The sequence below is a fragment of the Bufo bufo genome, chromosome 1 (assembly GCF_905171765.1).
Source record: "Bufo bufo chromosome 1, aBufBuf1.1, whole genome shotgun sequence".
Classification (NCBI taxonomy): Eukaryota; Metazoa; Chordata; class Amphibia; order Anura; family Bufonidae; genus Bufo; species Bufo bufo.
This window is the reverse complement of record NC_053389.1, coordinates 250,827,609-250,848,286: the sequence shown is the minus strand read 5'-3', so window position 1 is coordinate 250,848,286 and position 20,678 is coordinate 250,827,609. Positions and strand designations below refer to the sequence as shown.

Below are 20,678 nucleotides of genomic sequence, written 5' to 3'. Positions count from 1 at the left end.
TCCTATTATTGTGGGAAGTCTAAAGCACACCTGTGCAATATTGATGCTGTCTAATCAGCACCTTGATATGTCACACCTGTGAGGAGGGATGGATTATCTCGGCAAAGGAGAAGTGCTCACTAACACAGATTTAGAAATATTTGTGAACAATATTTGAGAGTAACGGGTCTTTTGTGTATGTAGAAAATGTTTCAGCTCTTTGAGTTCAGCTCATGCAAAATGGGAGCGAAACCGAAAGTGTTGGGTTTATATTTTTTTCCAGTGTGTGTGTATATATATATATATATATATATATATATATATATATATATATAGGATTTGGATCTTGGTATCAACAAACAAAGTCATGTCTCAATAAAGTTGGTGGTCAAAGGAGTACACTAATTTTAGGATTCAACTTTAATCTTTTACACAAACTAGGCTAGGTGTTTCACAGTAACATAGTTTATAAGGCTGAAAAAAGACATCTGTCCATCCAGTTCGGCATGTTATCCTGCAAGTTGATCCAGAGGAAGGCAAAAAAAAAACAACTGTGAGGTAGAAGCCAATTTTCCCCACTTAAGGGGAAAAAAATTCCTTCCCGACTAAAATCAGGCAATCAGATAACTCCCTGGATCAACGACCCCTCTCTAGTAGCCATAGCCTGTAATATTATTACGCTCCAGAAACACATCCAGGCCCCTCTTGAATTCCTTTATTGTACTCACCATCACCACCTCCTCAGGCAGAGAGTTCCATAGTCTCACTGCTCTTACCGTAAAGAATCCTTTTCTATGTTTGTGTACAAACCTTCTTTCCTCCAGACGCAGAGGATGTCCCCTCGTCACAGTCACAGTCCTGGGAATAAATAGATGATGGGATAGATCTCTGTACTGACCCTTATATATTTATACATATTAATTAGATCTCCCCTCAGTCGTCTTTTTTCTAAAGTTAATAACCCTAATTTTGATAATCGTTCAGGGTACTGTAGTCCCCCCCATTCCAGTTATTACTTTAGTTGCCCTCCTCTGAACCCTCTCCAGCTCTGCTATGTCTGCCTTGTTCACAGGAGCCCAGAACTGTACACAGTACTCCATGTGTGGTCTGACTAGTGATTTGTAAAGTGGTAGGACTATGTTCTTATCACGGGCATCTATGCCCCTTTTGATGCAACCCATTATCTTATTGGCCTTGGCAGCAGCTGGTTTCTATAGCTTAGTTTGCTGTTCACTAAAATTCCTAGGTCGTTTTCCATATTAGTGTTACCCAGTGTTTTACCTAGTATGTAGGGGTGACTTGCACTATTCCTTCCCATGTGCATAACCTTACATTTGTCAGTGTTAAACCTCATCTGCCACTTCTCTGCCCAAGCCTCCAATCTATCCAGATCCATCTGTAGTAGTATACTGTCCTCTTCCGTGTTAATTACTTTACACAGTTTAGTGTCATCTGCAAAAATTTATATTTTACTGTGCAAGCCTTCTACAAGATCATTTATAAATATATTGAGGAGAATAGGGCCCAATACTGACCCCTGAGGTACCCCACTAGTGACCCAATCTGAGTGTGTACCATTAATAACCACCCTCTGTTTTCTATCACTGAGCTAGTTACTTACCCACATACAGACGTTTTCTCCCAGTCCGAGCATTCTCATTTTATATACTAACCTTTTATGTGGTACAGTGTCAAATGCTTTGGAGAAGTCCAGATATACGACATCCATTGATTTGCCGCTGTCAAATCTAGAACTTGCCTCCTCAAAGAAACTGATTAAATTAGTTTGACATGACCGATCCCTCATGAAGCCATGCTGATATGGCGTTCTTTGCTTATTTTTATTGAGGTACTCCAAGATATCATCTCTTAGAAAACCTTCAAACTGTTTACCCACGACAGATGTTAAACTTATTGACCTATAGCTTACGGGCTCTGTTTTTGGACCCTTTTTGAATATTGGCACCACATTTGCTTTGCACCCTGTCAGTATAGAGTCCTTAAATATCAGAAATGAGGGTCTGGCTATGACAAGTATGCTATCTGGTCCTGGCGATTTGCCTATTTTAATCTTTTTAAGACGCCGCTGTACTTCTTACTGGGTCAGACAGGGCACTTTTAATGGGGAATTTACTTTTACATTCTGCATTTTATCTGAGTTTTTTTTCCTCAGTGAATACAGTGGAGAAAAAAAATATTTGCTTTGCTCCTCATCGCTCTCTGCAACTCCCCCCTCATTACTCTGTAGAGGGCCGACACCTTCAGATTTATACTTTTTACCATTTATATAATTGTAGGATATTTTAGGGTTAGTTTTGCTCTCTTTGGCAATTAATCTCTCGGTCTCCAGTTTGGCTGCTTTTATTAGTTTTTTACTTATTCTATTTTTTTCCTTATAGTTTTTCAGTGCTTCCTCGCTACCCTCCTGTTTTATTGATTTAAATGCTTTCTTTTTGTGATTTATTGCTTTCTTTACAGTTCTATTTATCCACATTAGTTTTTGTTTTGTTCCTTAACCTTTTATTCCCATACGGTATGTACCTCTCACAATTAGATTTTAGGATGCTTTTAAAAATATCCAATTTTGTGGCTGTATTTTTTTTTTTGAAGACTTTGTCCCAGTTAGTTATGGCCTATGGCCTCTCTTAGTTGGCTAGATTTTGAAGTTTGGTATTTTTGTTCCTCCCTGAAGAAACACTCTTTTCAATGATAATTGGAAGGTTATTATTTTATGGTCACTATTGTCCCCAACCTGCACATCTGTTGTTCTGTCAGGCCTATTGGTTAATACTAAGTCCAGTATGGCCATACCTCTAGTCGGGTCCTGAACCAGCTGGGAAAGGTATTGTCTTTGGTTATTGCCAAGAACCTGTTTCCTTTATGAGATATACAAGTTTCAGTTTCCCAGTCTATATCTGGGTAGTTGAAGTCTCCCATAATAACGACCTATTAGTCTTTCCTATTAGTCTTTTGACCCCATGGTCACCAAATATGCCCCTGGAGAAGAGAAGTTCTCACCGCCAACCCCTCCAAAAAGCAAAAAGTCTGAAGATTATGGAATCTTCAATGCCATAAATAGAACACAACAAAATTATTATAATAATTGTATTATAGTAAAATCTATAATATAATTTTTCGACTATGGGTGGAGTTAACCCATGAACTTCCTCTTCTCTGTGTTTCTGATGGTGCCCACCCTGGATATCCAGCCTGACCCACGCTCTAATGGTTTTTCCTCAGGTCAGACATTTTTCTTGTTGTTCTAACCAGCAGAATTTTGTGAGGCATCACTGGGTACATCGACGACGGCAAGAAGGAAAATGCAAGCATTGCGGGAAGGTAAGATAACATCCAGTCACCGTATTATGAAGATGAAATATCACTCATTCTTTTAACTGTTAATAACATAATATCAGCAGTACCTGGCCACACTCTCTAGAATGAATCACAGTCTTCTTTATCTTAGAAGGAGTTTTCATCATAGCATATCAATCAGATATGTCATTATAGTGTGATCTGTCACGGTATGAGACCCCCTTTGATCTAGAGAATGAGGTGATCCCATTCCCCATATGTACAGTCACTCTCCATTGAAGTGAATGGAGTTATATAAACATCCTTTTAAGAACGGTAACCACAATTCACTTCATATAGGAATGCCTACATTACAATGTAACTGTTATAATACTGCATTCTATGTATAAATATACAATTACTATAATAGGCTCCTAATGCAGAAGAAAATAGTTGCATTAATACTGCTCCTATGTACAAAAATATAAGTACCATAATATATCCTGCTGCGTACAAAAATATAACTACTATAATACTGCCCCTGTATACAACAGTATAATTACTATAATGCTGCATGCTATGTACAAGAATACAACTAATATAATACTGCACTATATGTAAAATAATACTGCTATAACACATATAAGAATATGACTACGACAATACTACCCCCTATGTACAAGAATATATTTATTATAATATCACTTATTAGATACAAGAATATAACTACCATAAGACCGCACCCCTATATACTAGAATATAACAACCATGATACTATCCTCTATGTACAAGAATATACCTACTATAATACTGCCATCGTGTGCAAGAAAATAACTACTACTGTATAATACTGCAATATACAAAACAACCAGCTCACATTGACTGGTAGATGCACAGAAGTGTTGGAATCACTGTATTGTGTAGAGACATAAAATATGAACTTTATTGTGTATACTTTATTGGTGCATATTAAAAGTGCAGGACAAATTTCATGACTCTATACTATAATACAAGAATACTATGTACAATAATATATCTATAATAATACTGGCCCTATGTACAAGAATATAACTACTACACTGCGTGCAGAATTATTAGGCAAATGAGTATTTTGACCACATCATCCTCTTTATGCATGTTGTCCTACTCCAAGCTGTATAGGCTCGAAAGCCTACTACCAATTAAGCATATTAGGTGATGTGCATCTCTGTAATGAGAAGGGGTGTGGTCTAATGACATCAACACCCTATATTAGGTGTGCATAATTATTAGGCAACTTCCTTTCCTTTGGCAAAATGGGTCAAAAGAAGGACTTGACAGGCTCAGAAAAGTCAAAAATAGTGAGATATCTTGCAGAGGGATGCAGCACTCTTAAAATTGCAAAGCTTCTGAAGCGTGATCATCGAACAATCAAGCGTTTCATTCAAAATAGTCAACAGGGTCGCAAGAAGCGTGTGGAAAAACCAAGGCGCAAAATAACTGCCCATGAACTGAGAAAAGTCAAGCGTGCAGCTGCCAAGATGCCACTTGCCACCAGTTTGGCCATATTTCAGAGCTGCAACATCACTGGAGTGCCCAAAAGCACAAGGTGTGCAATACTCAGAGACATGGCCAAGGTAAGAAAGGCTGAAAGACGACCACCACTGAACAAGACACACAAGCTGAAACGTCAAGACTGATTTTTCTAAGGTTTTATGGACTGATGAAATGAGAGTGAGTCTTGATGGGCCAGATGGATGGGCCCGTGGCTAGATTGGTAAAGGGCAGAGAGCTCCAGTCCGACTCAGACGCCAGCAAGGCGGAGGTGGAGTACTGGTTTGGGCTGGTATCATCAAAGATGAGTTTGTGGGGCCTTTTCGGGTTGAGGATGGAGTCAAGCTCAACTCCCAGTCCTACTGCCAGTTTCTGGAAGACACATTCTTCAAGCAGTGGTACAGGAAGAAGTCTACATCCTTCAAGAAAAACATGATTTTCATGCAGGACAATGCTCCATCACACGCGTCCAAGTACTCCACAGCGTGGCTGGCAAGAAAGGGTATAAAAGAAGAAAATCTAATGACATGGCCTCCTTGTTCACCTGATCTGAACCCCATTGAGAACCTGTGGTCCATCATCAAATGTGAGATTTACAAGGAGGGAAAACAGTACACCTCTCTGAACAGTGTCTGGGAGGCTGTGGTTGCTGCTGCACGCAATGTTGATGGTGAACAGATCAAAACACTGACAGAATCCATGGATGGCAGGCTTTTGAGTGTCCTTGCAAAGAAAGGTGGCTATATTGGTCACTGATTTGTTTTTGTTTTGTTTTTGAATGTCAGAAATGTATATTTGTGAATGTTGAGATGTTATATTGGTTTCACTGGTAAAAATAAATAATTTAAATGGGTATATATTTGTTTTTTGTTAAGTTGCCTAATAATTATGCACAGTAATAGTCACCTGCACACACAGATATCCCCCTAAAATAGCTAAAACTAAAAACAAACTAAAAACTACTTCCAAAAATATTCAGCTTTGATATTAATGAGTTTTTTGGGTTCATTGTAAACATGGTTGTTGTTCAATAATAAAATTAATCCTCAAAAATACAACTTGCCTAATAATTCTGCACTCCCTGTATAATACTGCATTATATGTACAATAATATAACTACTATAATACAGCCTCCTATGTACAAGAACATAACTAATATAGTACAACTCATATGTGCAAGAATAAAACTACTATAAAAACCCCTATGTACAATAATATATTTACTATAATATCACCTACTCATATTTGCAAAAATATAACTGCTATAATACTGTCTCCTATGTACAAGAATATAACTACTATAATACTACCTCCTATGTACAAGAATATAACTACTATAATACTACTCCAGGGAACAAGAATATAACTACTATAATACTGTCTCCTATGTACAAGAATATAACTACTATAATACTGTCTCCTATGTACAAGAATATAACTACAATAATACTGCCTCCTATGTACAAGAATATAACTACTATAATACTGCCCCTATGTACAATAATATAACTACTGTAATACTTCTTCCTATGTACATGAATATAACTACTATAATACTGCATCTTATGTACAAGATTATACCAGCATCCATAATAGGACCACCAATAAGAGTACATTCTGCCACAAGCTACAACATTTATTCAAATTACAACTAAAATACATTTACTGATATTGGACAGACAAGATTCCAAGCAGAGATGGTCCTACCATAAATACATAAAATACTAATACTGATCCATACTGCATATGTAAGAATTGTATGTATATATAGAAGGATAACCTGCAAAGGGTAATAGCAATAATGACAGCTGTATGCACACAATGAAGTAAAGATTATACAGACCAATAGTATCACCAAGAACCCTAAAATACTTTTTACTGTCACTTTCTCAAGAGGTCAGCATCCAAAATAGGCTGCAGCACTCTTGTTCATGGAAAAATATAAAACCATTTCTTTACTGTCATATATTAAAATCACTAGTGTAGTTAGTATATTTGGATATTTGATCCAATACAGCATGATCGGACTTTGAAAGCTCTGGAGACACATAAATATACTAATTACATGAGTTTCTTAGTGTTAGCTAAGTGTAGAGAGTCTGCTAGTGTGAAGACCTGTTTGGTGTGTCTTGCTGCCAAGTAACCCAAGATAGACCCTTCTCCAGGAAAATACTATTCCTGTGAGTGAAAGCTGCCAAAAAAAAAAGAAACTTTGCTAAGGAACCATGATGGTTGTGCTTGGACTGAGTCTAACGACTAAAGGTAACGCACTTATATGGCTTTGGACTTTACTGCTTTGGTTTGCACCCACCACACCTCTGGGACAGACTGGCCATCCAATCTTCCTCCTGTCCTCCTGCCTTGCACTCCAATGCACATTCTTCCATAACATCAAGGTAACCAAAGCCACCACCAGGCAGAAGACCTTAAACATTCAGGGTGTGCCCCAAGGTGAAAATGGATTGTGCCTCTCTATTCACTGCCTGCGTGGATCATGAGAGAGCTGGAGTCGAGATGAGCCACCGTGAGGGCTACAACCACCTTCACTACTCCAGCCACCACTTCCATCCTCTCCACCCCTATGCCTTCCCCTGCGGCCTGCTGCACGGCACATACACACAAAGGTGATGTGAATAGTTAAATTGTAACTGAATAGAACAGGTTAGAAAGCACATTACAGGCAGGGACCCACAGGCAAGTAAATTGGATCCTTGCCCTGGAACACCAGATATTGCTATGACTAAGAACCTGTGAACAAGGATTGTAATGTATAAGTGTTCCAGTATATACTGTTTTGGATTTTAATTTGTCACAATAAAAAGACGGTTTTAAAGTTTTCCAGGGGAAAGAGTGGTGGAGCCTGTTTTGGATGCTGGTATGAACTATAGCTGCCACGAGCAGGTGTAGCGTTTCTCTCCCTTCCATATCTTATGTACAATAACTACTATAATATACAAGAATATAACCACTATAATACTACCCCCAAAGTGCAAGAATATAACTACTATAATACTGCCCCTAAAGTCCAAGAATATAACTACTGTACTAGTACCCCTATGTACAAAAATATACCTACTATAGTACTGTCCTCTATGTACAAGAATATAACTATGATAATACTGCCCCTGTGTACAAGAATATGACTATTATCTTACTGCCCCATGTATATATCAGAATATACAGTAACTACTATAATAACTGTTGACTATGTACAAGAATATAACTACTATAATACTGTACCCCATGTACTAGAATATAACTACTATAATACTGCCCTCTATGTACAAGAATATAACTACTATAATATTGTCTTTTATATATCAGAATATAACTACTATAATACAGCCCCTATGTACAAGAATATAACTACTATAATACTGTACCCTATGTATAAGAATATAACTACTATAATACTGTACCCTATGTACAAGAATATAACTAATACTGTCCTCTATATGCAAGAATATGACTACTCTAATACTGTCCTCTATGTACAATAATATAACTACTATAATACCGTACCCTATGTACAAGGATGTAACTACTATAATGCTGTCCCCTATGTACAAGAATATAACTACTATAATACTGTACCTTATGTACAAGAATATAACTAATACTGTCCTCTATATGCAAGAATATGACTACTCTAATACTGTCCTCTATGTACAATAATATAACTACTATAATACTGTACCCTATGTACAAGGATGTAACTACTATAATGCTGTCCCCTATGTACATGAATATAACTGCTATAATGCTGTCCCCTATGTACAAGAATATAACTACTGTAATACAGCCTCCTATGTACAAGAATATAACTGCTATAATACTGCCTCCTATATATGAGAATATAACTACTAAAATAACTGTTGACTATGTACAAGAATATAACTACTATAAATCTGCACCTCTGTGTAGGAGAATATGACTATTATAATACTGATCTCTATGTACAAGAATAGATTATAATACTAACTACCCCTATGTACAAGACTATAACTTCTGTAATACTACCCCTATGGAGTAGAATGTGAAGTAGCATTATTCCGGTCTGGAGTGCTGCTCGTATCTCCATTGTGTTTACTACAGTTTTGCACCGTCATAGCTGCACTAAAAAGTTAGGCTCCAACTAATGAGTCAATTTTGGCAGCCGAAATTCTTATTTTTCTTCTTTTTTTCGTGTTTTGTTAGACAGAATAGTGTAGATGTGACTCATTTCTTGTAAGTGCTGCTAAAATCATAATTAGTTGTTGTAGCTGTGCTGGAGTGAAAGCATCAGATATTTATTACATCTGCAATCAGCTTAAAAGCGTTATCATTGCGGACGTATGGTCATAATTACACGTCTTCAGAAGTTCTTAAAGTGTTTGCTTTTGTGTAGAAGGAATTGATGGAAGAAATACGTCTAGTGCCTTATACTTGATGACACCCACATTTTTATAGCTTGTGCTCTCAAGTTACACCCAAAGCTGCAGCCAAAATCCTGTAAGTTTATTGTTAGCTTTCATCGTGGCCGATCTCACATGTCCCTAGAGCCCACTGATATCTGTAAGCAGGATGCTTTGCATGCTGGGAGATACAGAACAGAATACATCTCCCACAAGCTTCCTCCATGGTTATCTGAATGCATTTACATAATAACTTAACCAATATATGTTACAATAAGACGCCTGATGAAGATCTTGTTTCCTTTTTATCATCTTTATCTTGTTTTTTCCTTATTTGCAGGGTTTTCAGCAGAAGTTCTCATTCCACAGTAAGGAAATTGTTGCTATCAGCTGCTCATGGTGCAAGCAGGCGGTAAGATGAGCTGATATTAATAGTGATCTGTATTATTTAAAGGGAACCTGTCATCAACTTTATGCTGACCTCACTGAGGGCAGCATAAAATAGTGACAGACGCACTGATTTCAGCGGTGTGTCACTCATGAGCTAAAGGTAAGTGGTTGCTGAGAACCAGCATAATAATCATTGCAGCCCAGGCCTGGAAAAGAGTCAAATCTACCTGAGAAGAGTCCTGGTTATTCCTAATCTCCTGCTCTCCTCACCCATCTGCTGATGATTGGCAGTTCTCTCCTAGACAGAAAGGGAGAAAACTAGGTAGAAGACTGTCAGTCATCAGCAGGTGGGCGAGGAGAGAAGGAGATTATGAGTAACCAGGACTCTTCTCAGGTGGCCGTGACTCTTTTCCAGGCCCAGTCTGCAATGATTGTCATGTTGGTTCTCGGTAACCACTTTTAACTGATAAATGACAGACCTCTGAAATCAACTAACCTGTCTCTACTTTATTCTGCCTTTAGTATGGGCAGCATAAAGTTGCTGACAGGTTCCCTTTAAAGGGGTTGTCTCACTTCAGTAAGTGGCATTTATCATGTAGAGAAAGTTAATACAGAACACTTACTAATGTAATGTTATTTTCCATATTGTTTCCTTTGCTGGCTGGATTAATTTTTCCATCACATTATACACTTCTCGTTTCCATGGTTACAGACCACCCTGCAATCCATCAGTGGTGGTCGTGATTGCACAATATAGGAAAAAGCACTAGCCTATGTGCACTCCTATGGTTCCGGCCACCAGAGAGGCTGATGCCTTTTCCTATAGTGTGCAAGCACGACCACCACTGATGGATTGCAGGGTGGTCTGTAACCATGGAAACGAGCAGTGTATACTGTGATGGAAAAATAAATCCAGCCAGCAAAGGAAGCAATATGGATAATCACAATACATTAGTAAGTGGCTTTGTAGTAACTTTCTCTACATGATAAATGCCACTTACTGAAGTGAGACAAACCCTTTAATTTACACAGTGTTCAGAAAATGAGAGCTGTTTCCCCATCTCACAAAAGCTTAGGGGGTAGGCAGTAAAAGGGGTCCTGTGAGTGGCTCTGAAGGGGTGCCTTGGGCAGACACTAAAAGTGGCACTGTAGCTGGCTCAAAAGAGAGCTCCTTTGTCAGACACTAAATAAAAAATGGAAGCAAAATGAAGAAAATCACAGAGATAAGATAATAATGCTCTTAGTAAAGTAGATGCAAGCATTATATATGGACAAAGTCCTCACTCTGATATGATAATATCTGAGACACTTAGCCAATATATTTTGATCAAAACACATCTGTGCCCGCCTACCAAGCGCCAAGGTGGTCTGAGGTCAGGCGGGTCCTACGCTAAACCTACCTAAGCCATTGGGCTTCTATGTTCAGGAGCGCAGACGCCGCACATATGGTGTGCTGCTCCTAGTCACCTCCATGTGCGTCAAGCAACCAATGGGAGGAGGAGCCAGCACACCCATATGTACCACCTAATCAAGGCGCTCTATTGGATAGGAAGGGAAAAAGTGCAGAGGAATGCTACTCCCAAGATAAAATAGGTGCGCATTCACCCTTGAAGGTGCCACTCCCTCAAGCAAATACTACATAGACAAAAAAAATCACAGAAAAAACAAAAGATAAAAACATCCTGCACGATATGATATACAAATGTGCGGATGTCCCTGGCCATATTATTGAAGAAAATCACAGAAATAAGATAATAATGCTCTTAGTAAAGTAGATGCAAGCATTATATATGGACAAAGTCCTCACTCTGATATGATAATATCTGAGACACTTAGCCAATATATTTTGATCAAAACACATCTAAACAAAAATGACCATGAAAAACTGACAGTGTGTGCGTTTTTCATGGCCTTTTTTTTAACGTAAAAGAGGCTTGTGGGAAAGACACCAAAGGGACAGCAAGGACGAGTGCTAAAAGGGCATTTGCAGCCAAATCTAAAGGTGGAACCTGGAGCAAACAATCAACAGCGCATCTGGGGAAGGCACTGAAGTTAAAGGGGTTGTCCGGGTTCAGAGCTGAACCCGGACTACCCATAATTTCACCCAGGCAGCCCCTCTGACTTGAGCATTGGAGCAGTTTATGCTCCGATGCTCTCCCTTGCCATGCGCAGGATGGCGCAGGGCAAGGGCTCTTTTATTTACTATAACACACTGCTGGGCGGAAGCCTCTGCCTGGCACCCTGAAGGAGAGCCCCGGTACGTCACCAGAACTCCACAAAATGCCTTTGCCCTGCGCGATTCAGCGCAGGGCAAAGGAGAGCGTCAGAGCATGAACTGCTCCAATGCTCAAGTCAGGGGGGCTGCCGGGTTGAAATTCTGGGTATGTCTGGGTTCAGAGCTTTAAAGGGTTGTCTCACTTCAACAAATGGCAGGGAGGTCTGTAACCATGGAAACGAGCAGTGTATAATGTGATGGAAAAATGAATCCAGCCAGCAAAGGAAGCAATATGGACAATCACAATACATTAGTAAGTGCCTTGTATTCACTTTCGGCACATAATAAATGCTATTCATATGTACAGCGCCTGGGAATGAATGGCACTTTAATAGTAAATAATAATAATAATAGTAATAGTAATAATATATACTGAAGTGACACAACCAATTTAACACCAGGGGCAAACACTAAATGGGGCACCTAGGGCAGGCGCTAAAGTGGCCACACACATGTGGTTGAGGTACTTACGGGGGCACTTGTGGCCACCACACACTGTTAGGAGAGTTTTCGCAGCATGCTGTCTAAATCATTTTGGGGGTACGTGATAAGAGGTTGCTCCGCCACCCGTTCCCTTGCATTTGTTATTGTAAATCCCCCCATGTAGCCATTCTTTACACAATCCTTGTCAGAATGCTTCTTGTACCCGACCACGGAACTTAAAGAGATTAGTATCATATCTGTTCTACAGAGCTGAGCATTAAAGGCTTGTGTCCTCCAGACGGTGCGCGGAGAGCGGGAATGCTATATACCCAGGAATTAACGTAGGCCATGCGGTGTAATGATAGTCTCGCTATGTTCTGCAGTCAGCTATTAGTCATGTAAAGTCTCCAGTGTACCCACACAGCTCTGCTGCCCTGTAATTAGTGGGTATTGTGCCTCTGTGCTCAGAAAATCCCATTGTGCGACTCCTGGCTCTATATATAGCCAGTGCCAGGGCTGCGGCACACAGCGTTCCTCCTCTTCTAACATCACTTCCCAAAATTTACCTGTTTATTTTATTTTTGTGGCACATTTGGTTGTGTTATATACTGTCATTTCCTGATGTTGTTAGTTTTCATAGGCATCCATTAGCAGACACGTCACGGCAAGGAAGCAGGAGGAGCAAGAGTGCACAGATTGGCTTGGACCCGCCCTCAGTGCACTTAACTGCTCATTTGCATATGGTTTAAAAGTACCTTACTTTTTCTCAAGAATGAAGCACAAAATGATAGCTATGATGTCTTTCAGCTAAACATTGCAGTGCTAGCCATCAGAAACATCTTGGCTCCATAAGGTGAAATATTTACAACCTTGTACCCTTCATTATGTCCATCAACCTCCATCGTGAACCCTATTATCCTAATAAAGCAGATAAACCATCATAGCCCCATGACATATATACGTACTATGCCCATGGGGGAAGATGGAATAGAATTGTGATTGGGGCATTTCGACCATATGTGAAGTGTGAGGCACCATATTGGGCACCAGGTTGGGCACATCATTGCCTATCAAATTGGTCTTGTTCATTTTATAAGTGCAGTGAGAAGGTGTCAGCCGCGTGGTGAGCTGGGACCCCTGATAACAGTACCACCCATACTGCACTGTGGACAGTGTCACATTCTGCTTCTTGATCCCTACTGCAGGATCTTCCCTTCATGCTGGTTGCACTTGCACACCTATAGCAGTGCACCTGTTCAGTATGACTGTTGGGAGGTGCAGTGCCACCCACCCCTGCAGCCCAGCCTCAGTAGGTTATAAAATGTTCTAATCAGCCTTTTGACACTAAGTTGGGCATATGTAACATGGCTGTCTCGTCCTTTTCTGTTTCCGTCCAGTTTCACAACAAGGTCACCTGCTTCCTGTTACATCACATTGAGGAGCCCTGCTCCCTCGGAGCCCATGCTGCTGTCATAGTCCCTCCAAGCTGGATCATTAAGGTGAAGAAACCTCAGGTAACTGCATGTTACTTTTTGTCTGTGAGGGTCTTTCTCCTACTCCCGGCCAGTCTGCCCTGATATTGCCCAAGACAGCACCCGTATGTACGACCTGAGTGTCATGCATGACCCCCTCCCTCAGTGGGATTAATCCTATACCCCTTTCTATTTTGGTGATGTGGCCCTGTTAGTGTTGCATTGTGGGTAACCTTTCCCTTGCCAACTTGTTTGATGCCTTGTAATTGCAGTGCAGTGGAAGTATATGTCACTCCTATGTCCAGATCCCGTCACGTCCTGACATGACACTGGGAATGTTGCATTGTATTACATGTGTGTGTATGAGAAACCTTCAGCATGTACAGCCACAGAGGAGGGAAGACCATATAATGCAGAGCTTGCCTCCTGCATGTGCAAGCGTCCTGTGCACCTTCAACATGCTTTGTGGGAATCTCGTCTCCATGGCTTGCTCTCTCTTTCAACTGCATTCTCACCATTTAACATTTAGCTGTCATTTGCATAAAATCTTTCTTTTTCTGAACATATTTACCTTAGTTCTCTTTTGTTGACCCTGTGTTACAACAGTCATACACCGTGTACATAAATTACTTACATCCGGTACATCCTGTACCGCTCTAGAGCTACATCTTGTATTATACTCCAGAGATGCACTCACTATTCTGGCGGTGGAGTCACTGTGTACATACATTACATTACTTATTCTGTACTGATCCTGAGTTACATCCTGTATTATACTCCAAAGCTGCACTCACTATTCTGCTGGTGGAGCCACTGTGTACATACATTACATTACTTATTCTGTACTGATCCTGAGTTACATCCTGTATTATACTCCAAAGCTGCACTCACTATTCTGCTGGTGGAGTCACTGTGTACATACATTACTTATCCTGTACTGATCCTGAGTTACATCCTGTATTATACTCCAGAGCTGCACTCACTATTCTGCTGGTGGAGTCACTGTGTACATACATTACTTATCCTGTACTGATCCTGAGTTACATCCTGTATTATACTCCAGAGCTGCACTCACTATTCTTCTGGTGGAGTCACTGTGTACATACATTACATTACATTACTGATCCTGAGTTACATCCTGTATTATACTGCAGAGCTGCACTCACTATTCTGCTGGTGGAGTCACTGTGTACATACATTACATTACTTTACTGATCCTGAGTTACATCCTGTATTATACTCCAGAGCTGCACTCACTATTCTTCTGGTGGAGTCACTGTGTACATACATTACATTACATTACTGATCCTGAGTTACATCCTGTATTATACTGCAGAGCTGCACTCACTATTCTGCTGGTGGAGTCACTGTGTACATACATTACATTACTTTACTGATCCTGAGTTACATCCTGTATTATACTGCAGAGCTGCACTCACTATTCTTCTGGTGGAGTCACTGTGTACATACATTACATTACATTACTGATCCTGAGTTACATCCTGTATTATACTGCAGAGCTGCACTCACTATTCTGCTGGTGGAGTCACTGTGTACATACATTACATTACTTTACTGATCCTGAGTTACATCCTGTATTATACTACAGAGCTGCACTCACTATTCTGCTGGTGGAGTCACTGTGTACATACATTACTTTACTGATCCTGATTTACATCCTGTATTATACTCCAGAGCTGCACTCACTCACTATGCCATCATGTTATCAGCTTATTTTCTGAGCCCCATTCCAACTTTAGACAGTTGTCCACAGTATTGTGATGGGATTAGCTGCCTGGAATCTTCCAAATCTCAGAAATCCCCTTTCATTGCCCTACCATAGTTTTTCCCTAATACCTTATTCTAGGGCACACGTTTTTAGGGACTCCCTCATTTAATGACAGCAAGCATTGACGATCGGCTCCAGATCCAAGTGTGGCACTGTTTCCAGAAGATCAAAATCAGACCCTTTCTTCTAATCTTGTGCTCCCTCTTTCAGGATAATATAAGATTACTTCCTTTGCACCACTAATTGCCTGGAGCGGCTCCCAGTCTCAGTGCTGGTCGCACGGCTAATAGCTTTCAACTGTATTAATATAGGTTTTCACACCCCGGGTGAGCTCGTTGTTAGCTTGTATTTATAGCATAGTCAGCCTCATATGCAGTGGCATTTATTCAGTTTACCACTGCCATAATTGTAAACTGTCCTGGCATCATTTCCAGGCAAAGGCCCAGAGACCAATGTCCTGAAATAAACCTGTATTCAGACTTTAGATTATAAAGGGTATGTATACCATTGACGTCTGTGGAGCATACAGTGGACATACCCTGTGACCTGCAGAGGTCGCTGAGAAGGACGAGGGAGGTAGGAGAAGAAGGTGAGCTGTTATCAATGGTGACATCTTGTGCTATCTTCCTTTATACGGTTGTTACCTTTCATTGTAATTAGAATAATAAGATGACTGCTGGCACTGCCGCAGTATACACCGCACAGGCTGAAAAGCGATAGCTCCGATATCAACCCCAAGTGAGAGAACATTAGATAGCAAACAGAGATCTTTCGGATTCATCTATAGCAGGGATGCTCAACCTGTGGCCCTCCAGCTGTTGTAAAACTATCCATCATGCCCTGCTGTAGGCTGATAGCTGTAGGTTGTCTGGGAATGCTGGGAGTTGTAGTTTTGCAACAGCTGGAGGGCCGCAGGTTGAGCATCCCTGATCTATAGGATCATCGCTGGTTTAAAACTCATTAGACACGTTTTGTAACAGCGCTGCATGGATTTGAGATAATAGACTTTTTCATAGAAAACCCATTAGTCCACTATCAGTGTCCGGGAAGCTCTCCCCGACTCCGTTAATGGTGTCTTCATTAACACCTTGCTGCTATTTTCAGTAAGTTGATGGTGATGACGTGGAGCAGGTTGGATGTGCCCACCCTGAGGTCACATGCCTGTGTATGGGCTGTATGCACGTGTTTCTTTATCACTGCCGATAATGGAAAGCTTCTTTTCATCAAGTCTGTACTGTATTATACCCATATAATGCCCTAGTCATGTGCCAGTCGTGGGGCTTAGTAAGGTAAACCCTGCTCCTCCCCACTGTAGGGTCTGTTCCATGAGCACACAGGGAAGTTCCACTGAGAACTCAGTAAATGCACTATGCCTTTGTTAAAAAGTCACATTTTTAGGCTAAATGCACAAAATCAAGATTGCGTGCTGATTTTCGTGCGGAAAATCCGCACCGTAGGTCATGTACATTTGAAATTCTCATGTACAAGAAGCAGATTTTTTCTGTGCAGATTTTAGCTAATTTTAAAATCCGCAGCAAGTCAATTTATTTTTCCTGACCAGATTTTCTCCATTCACTTCAATGGGGAGAGTAAAATCCACATGTGGAAAATCCCCAACCAAATCTGCACCAATTGATGCGGATTGTCCGCACGGATTTCCCTGCGAACAATTGCGGATTTCAGTGCGGATTCTCACATAAATCCTGAACGTGTGCATTTACCCTTAGGGTATTTTCTAAGCATGACCCTTAGGCCCCTTTCACACGGACGAGTATTCCGCGCTGGTGCAATGCGTGAGGTGAACCCATTCATTTCTATGGGGCTGTGCACATGAGCGGTGATTTTCACGCATCACTTGTGCGTTGCGTGAAAATCGCAGCATGCTCCTCTTTGTGCCTTTTTCACGTAAGGCAGGCCTCATAGAAATGAATGGGGTTGCGTGAAAATCGCAAGCATCCGCAAGCAAGTGCGGATGCAGTACGATTTTCACGCACGGTTGCTAGGTGACGATCGGGATGGGGACCCGATCTTTATTATTTCCCCTTATAACATGGTTACAAGGCAAAATAATTCTGAATACAGAATGCATAGTAAAATAGGGCTGGAGGGGTTAAAAAAATTATAATAATAAATTAACTCACCTTAATCCACTTGTTCGCGTAGCCGGCATCTCTTCTGTCTTCATCTGTGAGCAATAGGACCTTTGATGACATCACTACGCTCATCACATGATCCATCACCATGGTGATGGATCATGTGATGGACCATGTGATGAACGCAGTGACGTCATCAAAGGTCCTATTGCTCACAGATGAAGACAGAAGAGATGCCGGCTCCGCGAACAAGTGGATTAAGGTGAATTAATTTTTTTATTTTATTTTTTTAACCCCTCCTGCCCTATTTTACTATGCATTCTGTATTCAGAATGCTATTATTTTCCCTTATAACCATGTTATAAGGGGAAATAATACAATCTACACTACAACTAACCCAAAAATGAACTTCTGTGAAGAAGTTCGGGTCTGGGTACCACAGTCGGTTTTTTATCACGCGCGTGCAAAACACATTGCACCCGCGCAATAAAAACTGAACACCGGAACGCAATCGCAGTCAAAACTGACTGCAATTGCGTACCTACTCACGCGGGTTTGCCACAGTGCACCGGGACGCATCCGGACCTAATCCGGACACGCTCGTCTGCAAGGGGCCTTAGATTTCTCCTGCTGATTTGCAGATTGAACTGCCACGGTTCCTCACATGAAATAGTCTCGTTCAATGGGGCTTATCTCTGCGTGTGGCTAACTTTCAGCGGTTTCCCTGCAGAAGCTGCGTCGAAAAGTGATGTCACTTCTTGATGTGTATTTCAAATCTGCATGGAAAAAAATCCATGGATGTATGAAAAACTACCAGATTCCAAGTAAAAACAAATATGCACGGAAACCTATGAAAAAATAACTCAGTGTGAACACATGCATAGGTCCAAAATGTCATGCCTTCATTTCATGATAATCTGTATGGGATAGCTCTGTTTAACTTGATAAATGATATCATTTCATCTGTGTGCGCCCACCACTAGGGACAGTTAAAAATGTTGTCTGAACTCAAAAACTTTTGCAGGGTGGCTGGGAAGGGTGTCTTACATAAAAAAAAAGACTTTCCTTTTCAGTGGGTCCCAGTTCCAGCTCTGCGATTCCCATTTCTCCTGCATTCGGGGTGGACTGGACGTGTGATTTGCTGTATACATGTGCAGCAGGCCGCAAAGGTGGAGCATGTGAGAAGTTTTACTAACAGTCTTGACGCTTCCTTGGCCGTGCAGTCTTCCCTTCAGGGCACACTGGTTCTGGGGTTCTCCTGCCTGATATGGTTGGGGTGCCCTTGTTGTTGAGGGTTGGTATGTGGTGCAAGGGTGGGTCCCCTTGGCAGCTGAAAATGTCTCTGTGGTGTAACGATGCAGGAAATAATGAGGCCAAGTTAACAACAGAATGGTACTTTACTGAAGAATCAAGTTCAGGTACAGTAGTCACAGTTCTTAGGATGCATGCTTTGGCAGTTCTTCCACCAGTGTAATTTTCCACAGGTTTTACATGTTACACAGATTCAGTAACAGTTAATAGGCCAAGATGTCTCTTTAAAGCAAGACTCCTTACACTACACTTCTCTAGCTGACTTTTGAATAAGCATCCAGAAATAGGAGTGCAACACTTTTCACTTTCTCTATGCACCTTTTTCACAGTTTGCTGTACTCACCATTGTTACTACAGGTTTCCACTGTGGGATGTAGTATGGTGGGCATATCCAGATTCTGCCTTTTTTAAGCTTGTCCAGGGCCGGAAGCCTTTCAGCTTTTTTTTTTTTAAGCATTTTATCTCCACAGAGCTTCTACACGCACCTCCTCTCAACACTGGAATGCGTTTCAATGTTTTCTTTCTAAACTAAATGATTTTCCTATTTCATGACGTAAAGTCATAGTTTTATTAAAGACACGGAGGCGAGTATTGCTATCTCCTTCTTTACTTCCACCAATAGCAGCAAAGGAGAAATTAACATAAACAAAAAAATAAAGGACCCTCCCCTAACAGATCCTATAATAAGCAGTGTCCTCTTGCATATCTTCCTCTTTCTTTGAATCCACGACACCAACCGCCAAACCATAACCGAAACCGCAATCGAAACTGGAACTGGTTCCGACACCGACCATTCTGATCCGTCCAACTGAAGAACTCAAGCCAACATGGCTAACATCTCAGGAAACCTGGAACAACACGGAATTCCATCTGCCAAGGAGTTTTCAACCTGAAACAGAATAAATAATATAGCCAGTGTAAACAATCGGGTAAAAAATGAGCAATTTCGACCCTATAACGGTCGTACATCAAAAGGTCGCTGAAAACAGAACCATCAATAAACCATAACGGTAAAAAATGTCATAAATAACAATAAAAGACAGTGTAATAGTCAATAATATCACCATAACATCCTAAAAACAGGGCGGGCAGGAGAAACCCAGGGCGGGCAATACTCGCCTCCGTGTCTTTAATAAAACTATGACTTTACGTCATGAAATAGGAAAATCATTTAGTTTTACAGCAAGACACGGAGGCTTCGTATTGCAAGTTTAAAGCTGCTCAATAATAGATGAAAACACATGAGGGGGCGGACGGAAATAAAATTCTGTGAACGTAGTGGCCCTAGACCAGTCAGCCAGACGCAGAACGTCCTCCAAACGAGCCCCCGAAACAGCCAGAGCCGTGGAAGCCGCGCCCCTGGCCGAGTGAGCAGTAAAGACCGTAGTATCAATCCCAGAAAGGGACATGACCCACTACATCCAGCGCGCCAAAGTGGGACTGGTCACTCGGCCAAAGGGATGGCGAATAGAGAGGAAAATTTGCGGGTTGTCCGCCAAACGGTGAGTCCGAGTGCGCAACTCATATTCCCGTAGGCAAGCTACAGGACAGAGCGCCGGAGAAGACGGAAAACAGGGATAAGACACAGACCGAATATTGGTCTTGGTGCACCGCGTGATGTTAAAAGTAACACCCTCAGGAGTAAGGGATCTTGCATCATGATCCAGAGCCCTGACATCCGAGACCCTCTTACAGGAAATCAGGCAAAAGAGGGTCAGCAATTTG

The 20,678-nt window shown here is 41.0% G+C and overlaps 1 protein-coding gene across 2 annotated transcripts in view; it reads left to right on the top strand.

Moving 5' to 3' along the window:
* DGKI (diacylglycerol kinase iota) overlaps positions 1 to 20,678 on the top strand; it is a 292,586-nt gene that overhangs the window by 34,169 nt on the left and 237,739 nt on the right. For both annotated transcript variants that reach the window (XM_040438414.1, XM_040438411.1), the window contains exons 6-8: positions 3,220 to 3,318; positions 9,541 to 9,612; positions 13,686 to 13,802. In XM_040438414.1, coding sequence (XP_040294348.1) covers positions 3,220 to 3,318; positions 9,541 to 9,612; positions 13,686 to 13,802 — 288 coding nt within the window. The remainder of the gene's footprint in view (positions 1 to 3,219; positions 3,319 to 9,540; positions 9,613 to 13,685; positions 13,803 to 20,678) is intronic.